The 13995-nt window shown below is 36.8% G+C and overlaps 1 protein-coding gene across 5 annotated transcripts in view; it reads right to left on the reverse strand.

Moving 5' to 3' along the window:
• The window catches only part of LOC117605192 (monocarboxylate transporter 10), an 80332-nt gene that overhangs the window by 37655 nt on the left and 28682 nt on the right, over positions 1–13995 (reverse strand). For all 5 annotated transcript variants that reach the window (XM_034326207.2, XM_076688009.1, XM_076688008.1 and 2 more), the window contains 2 exons: positions 1980–2336; positions 1397–1562 (listed from right to left, as the gene is read on the reverse strand). In XM_034326207.2, the coding sequence (XP_034182098.1) occupies positions 1397–1562; positions 1980–2150 (337 nt within the window). In that variant the 5' untranslated portion in view covers positions 2151–2336. The remainder of the gene's footprint in view (positions 1–1396; positions 1563–1979; positions 2337–13995) is intronic.

Below are 13995 nucleotides of genomic sequence, written 5' to 3' on the forward strand. Positions count from 1 at the left end.
ATGATATTATAGTTTATGTGCGCAAGAAGGCTCTTCATAAAATTCAGTAGAATAGAACCTTATTAGTCAGACAACCTTAAGATAATAAATTTTTTGCAAACAATTATCAACTTCTATGGTCTGTTAGTGTATAATTACCATTTTACTCTATTGCTGATAGGGGTTAATTATTTCGAATACAAAATTATAAGAAATAATACCCCCAAAATTTAGTAGAATTAAACCGTATTGGTGTTAATTCGTATTGTCGCGTGTCGAGTGTCAATCAACGTTTTAATAAATATCAGCTTGCCAACATGTTAATGATATACGTCACACCTTGATGAAATATTTGCATCACGCAAGCAATATACCTATCAGCTGATACAACATCCCCTGTTGTCTCTCCTTGAGACAACAGCTCGCTGTTGAATATTGAACGAAGTAAGGAAACTTTAGTAGAAGCGGATTAGGTTGGTCTCTTAGCGAGAAACGTTGCTAGAACGAAAACAGTGCTAACCAAGATTATACGAAAGTTTAGCGTGAGGTCCAAAAGGCGGGGGTTATTATTGTCGCGACTTTACGGGGAAAGTTGTGCAATCCGGCTGAAAGATATCCGGGGGAAATCAAATGAAATGCAAAACAGGTGTAGGACAAGTTAAATTAAATTGTTCCTCTTCGCAATAAGCAAACAATCAAATTTCTAAGAACTTTACTAAAAAAGAACAATATAGATATGATAAGATCTTGAGTTTCATGTTGCTACGTTGCTCGACTCAACAATTTCATGATCCCAGAATTCGCGATAGAGGTAGTTTTGAACTCGTGAAACTCGATAATAATGATTCCGGTGTCATAGAATTCGATAACGGTGACTACGACATCGCAGAACTCGATAGCGGTAACTTGAGAGTAATGGAACTCGATAGCGATAATTTCCAGGTTATGGAGTACGATAATGATGACTTTTGGGTCATGGGATTCAGTAATCCTAACCCTAAAATCATAGAACATAGCAATTGCAAGTTTACAGCTCTAGAAATCGTTAATGATGTGCTCAGAATCCTTAATGGTGTGAACGCCGTAGTCCCTGTGCTTAGTAGAGAGAACCCCGTAGTCCATGTGCTTCGTATTGTGGACCCCGTAGTCCCTGAATTTAGTAGTGTGCCACTTGCTAGTTTCGAGCCCACGGTCCCTGCGCTTACTAATGTGAACCCCTAACGTAGGCCCCGTAGTTCTTTCGCTTAGTAGTGTAACCCCCGAATTCTTTGAACTAGTTATGTGAACCCCGTTTCCTGTTAAGTTATACGACACACGAATTCATTAAACTTGACAACGGAAACTCCAAAATCTTATCATTTAACACGTTTGAAAGCAATTACAAGTTCTCAAACAGCTAAAAGCACTAATTACTCACCGCCATGATAAGAATTGCCCCGATGAGGAGTGTACACACCATTCCTGGGCTCGGGACAATGGCTCGGCGTGTAATACTGCATAGGATGATGTACGTAATTGTTCGGTGTGCTCGGCACATGTACCGGGTGACAGTGCAAACATCTTCGCGGTGTTTCTGGCATGCCCTGAGGAAAAGAAACTCCTGCAATGCATTGAGGAAAGTAATGGTCGATCGATCGAACCCGTGGTCGTAATAAATTGATGTATCCTGGAAATTAAACATCACCGCATCTAACGGAGAGCAAAAGCATCGCAAACGGAATAGCGATTAGAAGATAAACGCTTCTATCGATTCTCGAGAACCTGATTGACGATTCGCCACCTTGCTAGGACTGAATCGCTAAAGGAACATCGATTTCTCAGTCTCTATAATTGAATACCATTTACTATTTCAGATCTCATAGAAACTAACCTAATATCAATGGTATTGATACTCCTTTCTGATATAATTCTTTTTTAATTTTAAAATAAATAAAATGAATATTATTGACGTGACTATTGAAGAACTAATCCTCAATTAAACTATATTTTCTTTTTATTACCTGCATGGAATGCTGTGATCGCAACGATCTTATCGAGCCAGCAGGATGAAGGGAGGGGACACTTCCGCTGAAGCTCATCGCTGAATTTCTGCATCCGCCAGGGGTGGACCAACCCCCGCGAACGCTGGCCGAAGTCCACCCCATCGCGCTGCCGCAATCGTCCACCAGCATTTTCACAGTAAATCCTGCATTTCTCTCTTCTCTTCAACTGGAATTCAACCCTTCGTAACCGAGGGTGGCTTGTCAGCTTCGATAATTCTTCAGAAGTTATTTCTTCACGAAGCTGGACACGTTAATTCGATGGTGTTCGAAGAGAATCATGTTTCGAAAAAGGGTTGTACGGTTATCTTCAGGCACCTGTAAACAGAAAGCACGTAAAATGCGGGTTAGAGAAGCAGAGAAGGCAGTAGCAGTCGATTAGAATCGTAATTAAGCGTGAGAGAATCGCAGGGGTGGAATAGTGGCGATAGTGGGAAATGGAGATACAGTTGGGACGGGATTAAAGCTGGATTTTCTCGATGGGGGTTTCGTGCAACGTTATGTTGTCGTTTTAATGTCCGTGTCATTTGTAACGTTAGAAATACGTTGCTCAAAACACTTGGAGGATTAGGTACTCAAGTGAGGGTGACAGCTTGGATGGATTAAAGTTTCATTTTCTTGTGAGAAGTCGTTTGAAACGTTTGTTTTGTTGTTCTGACGTTTAATTTGTTTATATAATAACATAAAACATACATTGCTGAAAGTAGTTGGAACATTAGGTGCTCAAATGAGAGAGGCATTTAAAGTCTCATTTTTCTTATGAAACGAGGGAGATAATTCAGGCATATTAATGATTAATTTCTTTATTTGTTAAATACTCGACGCACTCGTCGTTCCTGTTATATCAATTCAATTATAACTTTATCCTAAGATTGTTTTGATCGGCGTATCATTACCATTTCAATTCTCAATAATCCCCTCAGAACCGGTTAAAATGATTAAAATCGAATCAAAGCTAACGAATGAAAACATCGAAATGTGTGTATATCCTTTCCACCAATTCTTTTTTCAAGCTTCAATATTGAAGTTCGATTGAAAAACCAAACTGAAATCCAGAACAGTTAATCCGGATTTTATTTCGCATTTAATTGCGAACAAACCAGGGGAAAAGGCACGATTTTCACTGCTTACTGTACCTGAAACGATTTCAAATGATTTTTCCACACTCCTGTGGTCAACGGGCGTAAAACGAGCCCGAATTCAAAGCTAAAATATTATGGTCACTAAATGAGAAAATAAAAAATACGCATCATATGCATAAATAAAACGAGTCTCGCGTATTAAAGGAAAGCAAATTCGGTTCGAACCGTCTGCCTTTACGCTCGGAGATTTATCACGAGAATATTTTATGCATACCAACTTCACGAACGACGATGCTTCACGAAATTGCACGTAGAAATTCGAATTTCATTTACTGCCTGCCATGGAAATAAAATACCTTTTAATTTTTATAGCAACAATAATGTTTTAAAAAAAATTCAATCCTTTTATAATTCAGAACTATGTGATTGTGACTTACTGCGGCTATGAAGATTATTAAATCCTTATGCTTATGCTTATGGCTTGTTACTCTCACTCGTGGAACACGAGAACTTATTACAAATTAGAACACAGGAGAACGACTGTAGGTTGTATTCGCACTCTGTATTCTCCGCACGCGTTCCTAGAAAATGTTTCCACCCTGAAGTCGTACGTGGCAGTCCCAAAGGTGGTTGAAACGCTTACACACGCCTACATCATCGTCCGACACACGCTCGAGCATTTCGTTTCACCCTCGACAACGTTGGATTCAATCTAGTCGGATTATCCAGCTATCATGATTCCATCCAGCAGCGATCGGAAGTTCGTAGCCTGTGTCGATTCCTATCTTTCATCGCGTCTTCGATCAAACCACCCTAATACTCGAGTTTCTGCTACGAGGCAGGAAATGAACATCGGCAATAAGTGTACCCGGTGAAACAAATATCGTGAAACGTTTGGGTTACTACCCCTATGATACTCTGTTCAGATTAACCCAGAGTTAGTTATTATTCGAATAAAACAAAATTGAAAGGGTCTGGCAGGATAAGGGTGGGGAAACAACCTTAGCCACAATTGCGGTTTATATTCATATCACATAATGCCCCCCTTCAGCCCCCTGCAACCCCTGGCAAGAGAAATATAGGGTAATCCTAAACTTTACAATTTTCTATTTTTGGAAATAATTTAATATATTGTATTTGCAAATAGTAACTTTAGTAGCTTTACTTTATATATTCTTTTCAAAATTTTAAGTCGATTATTAAGGATGGGAAAATTTGTGCAAACCCATGAAAAAAATTAAAAATAACTATCTAATTTTTATATAAAATGCTCAGCATGAAAGGAATGCAAGTGACATTTTAAAAAATTGTTGAATTAAAAACAGAAATTATTATTTAAATCGTTAGATATAATGTTGTAAATAAATAAAAAAAATGAAAATGAAAGTGTCGCTGACATCCCTTTTTTTAAAAAATTTTAAAAAATTGTTTAAGATATTAATGGAGCTGATATTTAATACAACGTACTTTTAATGTGAATTTTCATATCGTTCAACCTTTTCCACGAGGAAATCAATTTTCCAAGGGAGACAGTAATACCCTGTCCACATTATTTGGCCCATAAGCTTCTCTAATCTTTCGATAGTGGCTCGGTTAGCGACGCATTAGAGAAAACGCTTATCGATTTATCGATGAAACGTCAACGAAGTTGAATGCCGGCCTGATCGAACGCGGAATACCAAAAGCGCGATATCAGCTCCAAGTTTCGAACTCAAGCATCTGCCACTTTTGTCTTCGAGGATCCCTCTAAAGCCAGAAATAAAGGAGGTTCGATTTCAATTTCTTCCACAAGTTGGATTGAATTCCGAATTAACCAAAGTTTATCCAGCAGCTTAAAACGATTACCTCTTGAACTGCGGAGTCTGGGTCAGTCGAGATCCAAACTTATAAAATACATACAAGGATATTAACCTAAAATTAAATGCATAATTTTTAAACAACAATTTCATATATTGGAAGAACAATTTGTAAAAAAAGGTAAAGTTAAGTTCAATTAAAATTGAGACTAAAATTGAGGGTCTAACAAAGTTGCATATGAGAAAACAAGTAGAGCAAGTCAATAATTAGTCCGACAGGTATAAAAATAGCAATCTTTGCTATACAACAATCTACTATCATATAAAATTAATTGAAAAGTCATTCACGTACAGTTACAGTGAAAAATAACAAACCCAACTTTCACATTTCACGCTTGATTTCCCAAATAAATCCGCATTTCACTCGTTTCAGGTGCATCAACAAAATAAAAATAAAATTCCAGTAACAGACTGTTAATTATTAACTTTTCTCATCAACCTGTTAATTTCATTGTTAGAAAAAAGGGAAATAATAAATAAAAAAGAACTCAGTAGAACAACTGACTGTTGGTGCAGGGAAAATTCGGATCTAGAATGGACGAGAGAGAAATGTCAGAGCAGGACAGCTCGCTCTGAAACTGTCGTACGGAAAAGTTTAAATGGTCTCTGGCCGTGAATGTCGGGCAACCGCGAATCACCATGGCGTTCGTTAAATTAATGCACACGACAGTTTGAAGGTACACGCTTGACGCCCCCTTGCTTTCCTGACAGCAATGCTCCTCGTTAAATCATTCCTTTTCTTTCTTTCCCCCTACCCGTTGTTCGTTAAATATTTGTCCACTTTATCATCGTTTGCCTCGCGAATGATAAAAGCTCACGACTAAATTCGCTTCATTTGGAGCTTCTTCAAATAAAACGTCCCCGCTTCCTCTATGCTCTTTAAATTCAAAGGATACGGAAGATATTTTGTAGAAAGTACAAATAACGAAAAATAATTTTCGAAAAATTCTAGGTAAGAGTAATTTCATTAAATTGATGAAGGAAAAGTTAAATTAAGATTAAGAAAAGTAAATTATAGATTATAGATTATAGATATTGTAGAATATAAAAAATGAAATTGTGCTTATGATAAGTTTAAAAAATGAATATTATATAATTTCCTTTGTGAAAATGGAGTGGACAAGAAGCATACAAGAGGCACTTCCAATCCATTTAATGGTTCGTCTGACCATTCACTGTTTACTCTACTCGGAGTGTTCGCTTCTACGTCAGATACACTTTGAGTTCTCTTTTGTCCACCGTTTGTCCATGGTTTTAGAAGATAATTAATCCATAATTTAACACATTAATTGTCAGTCTGAAGGTGTTGAAAATTTTATTAAATACGTCATTCACATATGACTGACATAGCAACCCAAGTGTTATCAAAAAATTGAATTCCACAGTCAACTGTTTGTATCAATATTTTGTATCCGCCGAATATTAGGTACATCAGGTTGCTCGTAACGGTGGACGAGAATTTGCTCTACAATTCGCCATGAGACCATGTCGGGACACACCGGTTTCAATGGTGCTGTGTTATTGATTTCATCCCACGGAACTCGACCTGTGTGCGTACAGAGGCTGCCGTTTACAACGAGTCAGCTTTCACGCTCTCTTCGTTTGAACGATGCTGGTGAAAAGCTCGGGACAGGCTGATTTTCATTGTGACGTTGACACCATGTTTGGAAGAACGAATATTCGTCCAACTAACGTGTAATTCGTGTTAATTGTTCTCTGGGTGACCGACTAACTAATGAAGATTCAAATCATTTTGGTCATTTTTCATTTTATCATCTTCTTGCACAATATAATATATCTCCTGGTTAACTAACAAAGGGTTATTACAGAATTTTAAAATATTTTTATTTTTGTATTGAATACGTATCTTATATAATTGGAAATTAATGATTAAAAAAAATAATGAAAAGATGATTTTTTGGTTTTTTTTATTTCTGAAGAAGCATATGGATTCTAGGCCCTGTTTAACATATTTTACAGATATTTCAAAATATCCTGTATTTTATTTCAACAAAAGTTCAACCATGTTAGTTTCTAATCTCCCGAGGAACGTCAGTGGTCCTGACAGGCGAGAAAGGGACATGGTTATCAGGTTGTTGGTCGAGGAAAATAGGCCATGGGCTCGCGTTCAATTTTTCCATCTTTTCCGATAAAGCATGGCACACGTTAACGCGCTTTACTTCTTTTCTTGACCGGCTGCAAACGTCGTGCAACGACGCCGTGGACTTCCGGTGCACTGGGAACCGACGCAGAGCCGATAAGCTTCCTTTAACCTCGTCTAACTGTCCTAACCATCCTTGCTGCCTTGTGTGTTCGAAAACGAGCAAGGATTTTATCAATCGTATTCTCTATCAACAAATGAAAGGCAACGTGGAATGTTTGCACGTGTTTCTTCGAAACTTTCTACAAAACTTTTGTGGCTTTGTTATTGGAACGTTTGTTTTCGTGCTCCAGAAAGCATCGACAAAGAACAATAACAATTAAAAAATATCGGAATAGACGTTTTAACTTTGAAAGTGTTCTGCTGTCTTAGAGTCAGACAGAAGTTTCCCCGATCGTCGGATCGTTAAAATAACTTCTCATACGGTTCCTGTCCTCGTTAATTTGCCACCTCAGGGACTCGATCTCTAAATGAGAACCTCGTTTCAAGTTTCGACGAGAATATGTATGAAACCAGAACGTTTGTGTCACCTTCGTTTAAATTATTACTGAAAATTGTATTATTTAATTTATATTGTAAATTTTCAAATAGAATCGTAACGAAATAACAATTTTATTTTGCAATCTGTCTGAACGGCTTATATCACCAAAAATAAATTGTTTTCAGGATTTGACAAAAGAATATTTTTAAAATGAGAGAAAAAATCTTTTTCTCGCGCGTTTAATTTCACCCCTGAAAACCGGACGAATTTTTCTGGAAACCACCCCTTCTCTGACACAATGTACGAAATAAAAGGGTCGCTCAAAGTGGCGATGTTAAGTGGTTCTTCAAGTGTATTTGCTCGCATACAAAGGAATTACTTTCTCAAGACTCTCGTTTGTTCTCGAGGCATCGCCGTCTGCGCGGAAATGACTCTTGTATCGACATCCTCGACGCTTCCTCTTGCCGCCCTCTCATTTCTCTCTCTGTCTTGTTTCTTTCTTTCTCCTCAACCAAAACAAAAAATAAAACTAAAATCCATGAGAATCAGAGAGTTCGAAGTTTAGTGATTTGGAATAAAATTGTAAGCCGATTTTAAAGCCATTGGAGTGAGAAACAGATATTGATGTTTAACCCTTGAACATCAAACATTGAACAAACTTAAAAAACATACACAAAGATATTAATCTGAATTTAAATCCATAATTTTTAAACAAAAGAAGTTCATATTTTAAAAGAATATAAAATTTTAGAAAAAAAGGAAAAACAAAATTAAATTAAAATTGTGGCTCTCCACATGGTTTGCCATCCGAGTGTTAATTAATGTCTATTAATTCCCAGGAATCGAAAACGTATTTTCAAGACAGATTAATACTTTTTATTAAGTTTGCAGAACACTTTCTATCACTAAATTCACATTTACATAATCTTCGATCGTGTACAAGTTTCATCTTGTATTTTAAGGAGAATTTAGCATCCAAACTATGCAAATACGGATCTTAATCCAATGGGTTCTTGTTGATCAAACTTCCTCACAAATAGCAGTTTCGTTGTTGCGGACTAATATCGTTTCTCATGGTTATTGCAATTCCCACCATAATGTTATATCCCTTCGTATAAATTTAACCAAGTGTTTGCTGCCAAAATTCTTGTATGCAACATTAAACCTTACAAATAACTCTGCTTAAGTACAATATTCATTGATAAATTTAATTAACCATTATTTCTAGCAATGGATTCTTTAATACAATAGGTGTTGAAAATTTTATCAAGCAATGTTTTCATTCTTAATATTTCTTGTTTATTATTTTTACAATATTTCATTATATATACATATGCATATTGTCCAATATTTTCAAGTATCTCTAATAAATTTCTATAAACTATAAATTTCTATAGAATACCTTATCTTCGATGAATTCAATTTATCATTATTTCTAGACTGACCCCTCACGGGGGGGCGAACCAATCAAATCATCGAAGCGACGATTAATTTTCCTGGCTGGTACTATTTATCCAGAGTCACGGCCCGTTTTTAACGCGTATCGATCATCGGTGGCCAATTAACCCAGCAACGGACCGCCAGTTAATTGGAGCGATACGCATTGAAACGCGCATCAGGCTGGGACAGGCATGTCGCCCTTCCGGAAATCGCTAATTAGCTGGTAAACTCACTCGACCGATATCTCGATATCTTGGCCATCAAACGCCATGGATTTAACCGAATTTCCATGAACACGAGGAACTCTACGAATTGTATTGTTTATCGCGAACGTTAGCTTTGATCATCCTAAAATTGTTAAAATCATTCTGACGTATAAATAAAATAAAAACTTATTGAAATTTTCCCGAAAAATAGTAATTCTCAACTTTTTCATAAATGCCTACTGCCAAACTAAAATTCAAGATTTCCAGCACCATCGAGGAAAGTCTGCTCTGTACATGAGAATTTAACAGAAATTATACGCTTAATTATATTGCTATCACATATTTCTTTTTTGTATCGAGCAAAGTAGACTTCCCTGGAATCCGTAAACCTGGAAAAGCCTACAAAATGAGGGACATCGCCATTTTCCCTTGGGAAGTCTACCATTAAAGGAAGACTGTAAATTTCAGCTTTCAATTTTTACATTCTTCTTTTTTACATACAGATCATTATTTTTATCATTGTAATTAATCAGTCACGAAATATAAATTACAATCCTTTACGTGTCTGCCGTTTTTTCTCGATTTATAATTTCGAAGGTAAAACTTCGTTCCAGTTACATTTGCAGCGTTCTGCATTTTCTCGTCCGATTGTAGAGCAAGATGAACGAGTTTCATCAAGAATTAGTCTCCGCTGCAATTTGTTGCCGCGAAAAACTGTCGGAAACGGGCAACGAGAAAAACACCCAATCTTGCGGTTGAAGATAGGAAAATGTACGGTTTTTTTGTCGCCTGACATTTTTCGAATTACCGTATCTCACGAAATTAAGCTTTACAAAACTTGAACAGAAATTGCTGGTTTTTCTTTCGATAGGAATACGTGAAATTTCAAAGTTTTTAGTTCGCCATTGTCCGCGAATTTCATATCAAACTTTGAAATTTTGATTGAGAGGATCACCATTCTAGGTCAGTGAATAATCGCTGTGTTTTTAAATTGACAAAGGATTATTTTAAAAATTCTAGCGGATATAAATTTTCAAACAAATCGGATCTTGAATTGCTCGTTTATCGAAACGGGAAAAAATAGGAAAAAGGGGATAGAAATCGATTGGATAGAATCACCATATCATTAAACTAAAGAAGAGTTTCTCGCTTCCGAGGCAATCTTAAATTCTATTAAAGACCAGTGAAGAAGATGCAGAAAAATGAAGTCGTCTCTTCTATCATGTACTTTATGTCGAACTTTTCCAACAGATTCGAATTTTCTATCGTTTTTAAGGAAATTTACTTCTCTTCGAGAATAAGAAGAAACGGAGGTGAAAATTCTATAAAAATACCGCTTTTCTCGGCATCAGGTATTTTATTCTGAACTTCATATCTCCATAGGAAAAGGAGTAAGACAGTAGAATATCTCTTCTATGGTCTCGTAGAAAATTTTATTTATCATTTGATAAAAAGACGGGCTGAAAATTTATGATATTAAAAATTGTATAACGTAGAAATTCTAAATATTAATCTATTTAACTATTCAACGACTTGACTAACCACCTATCCCCTCATTCACCAATTTAACATTTTCAAAACCCTAAAAATCACTCATAAAAACAATCATCAGAAAACTAATCAATAAACATTCAAGTACACCAGTCAATTACTTCAATCCGTTACGTTCTTTCAATAACGAGTTTCCACAAGTCTTCAGCAACATTCCAACTAATCGCCGATGATTGTGCAGTTTGTAAAAACGAACGGGAAAACGATAAGTTCTTCCTCCGAGAGGCGAACGTACGAGAGGCTGACCAAAGTGGAATCGAAACAACCAATTTCCGTTGCTCGTCCTCGTCGCCAGCGACGCCCGCGACGCCGACGTAATGGCTCGTTGGACTTCTCGTTACGCCGGGAATCTCGTCGTGAACGGACGCGATGGGAATAGAACGGAAACGACGAACAAGAGAGAAGGCTGTTGCGCCAAACTGTCTCGTTTTTGCGCCTGCGGATAGATTTCCAGACTGCTGAAATTCCTCTCCAGAGGCGTTTCGGCAAAGATTGATAATACGTGCAACTAGATTGACCGTATCGGGATACACCAGGGACGAAATTTACTCGATTTAAACTGGGAATTGAATAAGGGCTCGATCGGGACCCGATACGGCGAATTAGTTGACTTGTACTACTGCAATCATCAAACACAAAGCAATGTTCATTGTGAATTAATGATTTATCTACTGGATGCATATTAATAAGCGTTCCAACGTCATATGTTGTTGACATCCATTGGAACATCAATTAATAATATTTTAATTATTACAAACTGATCTACTATTCAATAGAAATAATAATATTCTATTGTAACTGAGGGAGTATCCTATTGCATAAGTTAAGAAAAAAAATTATTAAGGAAAATAGTAAGGAATCGTTTTAGGGAATGTTACCTTCTTCTGAAAACTGAAGACAAAAAATTATTCCTTAAACAGCGGAGTCTGGGTCAATCGTAACTCAAACTGATAAAACGTATATACAAGGATATCAACCTAAAGTTAAATGTATCATTATGAAACAAGAAGATTTCATATATTAATAGAATAATTTTTAAAGAAATAGTGTAAAATTTATAGAATTAAAATAATACGAAATACAAAATTAAATTCAAATTCGGACTCTCTTCAGGGTCCGCTGTTCGGGGGTTATTCTATTATTTCAATTAATTTTGTGCTAAGAATCTTCCAACTGGCACCATGATTTGCCGCACATCTTGTATGTGTATGTAGAGAGACAGGATAGGTATGTTATTATCCCGAAGGATTAATTTCAAGGCACCTCAAACCCTAGCTCGACGATTCTCGCCTAATTGCCAGGATCCTCTTCGAGCGAGCGTGGAAAACCGGGTTAGGGAGACAACGTTATCGCGAATCGAAACTGTGCCCTGGATTTCCGGCCTCGTCATCGTTTTTTCGGTTATTAATATTCTCCGAAAGTGAGAAATGCTCGGTGAACTATTCTATTTCACAACTTTTGGATAATTAATCACACACCGTAGTCTGGGTGAAAATCACTGTTGAAAGAATTGCGATGTATGTTTGGGAGTTACTAATTAGCGTTGAACACGCGAGAAACTCATGGAAGTATAAAACAAATCGTTTTTTCCGTGATTTTTGTTGTGTTTTCAATTACTTCATTTGCTTTATTAAATTTCTTTATATTTTTATCTGTTTACTACGTTAATTAAAAACAGGTACTACTAATGATTGACACTACAGATTAAATGTGATTTTATAATTAAAAACTAATTAACTAAACTATTCGATTTTCCTGATTATTTGAATATGATGAAAAGCATCAATTTTCTATGTTTCCAACGAGTAGTACTATAATATCAGATGTATAGTAGCAATATCGAATGTACCGATACGTTCAAAGCTCTACAACGGTGATCATAAAATAGAACACTTGAAAGACAACCGTATCTAGGCCTGGCACATTGAATATCCTCTTCTACTCCACGTGTATTTCTCCAGGGTTTGCTAGCTGCAATTTTTTACCAGCGCGATACGAATATTCTGACCGCCTTTTTTACTTGAAAAATCCAACCAACTCCAAATGTCGAGGACCCTTCACAACGTCCATAGACGGTTCGACATGTTCCATCGATACACTTCAAAGTCTCCTGACTCAACGGTAATGAATTCTTCAACATTTCGTTTTGAAGCATACAAAATTACCAACTACTTTAAAAGTCATATTAAGTAGGATCGCACGGACACCCGAGAACTGAGGTGGCGAAATTTCTTCGGGTTGGGGCAGGGTCCCGAAAGTTTCTCCAGCACGTAAATCTCGGGTACCCGTAGTTTCGGGTATCGAGTCGAGTTCGTGTCCAAGTTAACATTCGGGGTCCTGATCATTTCTCGACCTGACCCGAAGCTCGGGTACCTAAAAATTCAAGAACTTGCCTACACCTAATATTAATCGATTTTATCACCATTTACTCGCAAATTTCAGATTTCTAATTCGAAACACTAAACTGACTTTTATTGTTTTTACGAAACAACGGGTCTCGTTTGAAGCTAAATCAAGAGGACCATCGATCCAAAAATATGATGGTTCGAAGAAAGATCTTTGAACGGTCGATGCACTTCGTGATCATCGACGAACAGGAAGGCTTTCTCCAGTCGATGGAGCAAAGATTTAGGTGAACGCCTCTGAAATCACTGCCGTTGAAGCTAAAGGTCTTTAAAAGCTCGCAGTTGTGCGGAAACCCAAATTAAAAAAAAAAAAGAAGAAAAATAGAGAAAAGAGAAGAAAGAAGAACCACAGAAGCGAGAAACGGAGACAGACTGCATCAGGGGTCGAAAGATTCCAGTTGCTCTGTTCGCGGAAACGGTCTGGAAAGTCTGTCCGAGTTGGTTTGAAATTAAGATAAGTCGGCAAGAACGTGATACTCGAGCCATTGGAAAAGTATGTCGATGAAGAAAGCTGGTCGTTTCTGGGGAAATAAGTCATTCGACCAAGAAGGATTTCAAGTTCGAACAGCTCGATATTAAATAAGTTTCCAACCTCGAATCCCATATGCCAATTAGACTCCATAGAATTTTCAGATTTACCAGAAAAGAACCTTTTAATGAACGCTTGAAATTTCAAGTATTTTTATGTCATTTCATAAATTATTTATTTGAAGCAAAGTTGGTCTAAAGACTTTCAAACGTGTAGGATAAACTTTGCATTCTTGTCTTTCATTATTAAAGTTTAATAATTATTAA

Source organism: Osmia lignaria, chromosome 3 (assembly GCF_051020975.1).
Source record: "Osmia lignaria lignaria isolate PbOS001 chromosome 3, iyOsmLign1, whole genome shotgun sequence".
In the NCBI taxonomy this organism is placed as follows: domain Eukaryota; kingdom Metazoa; phylum Arthropoda; class Insecta; order Hymenoptera; family Megachilidae; genus Osmia; species Osmia lignaria.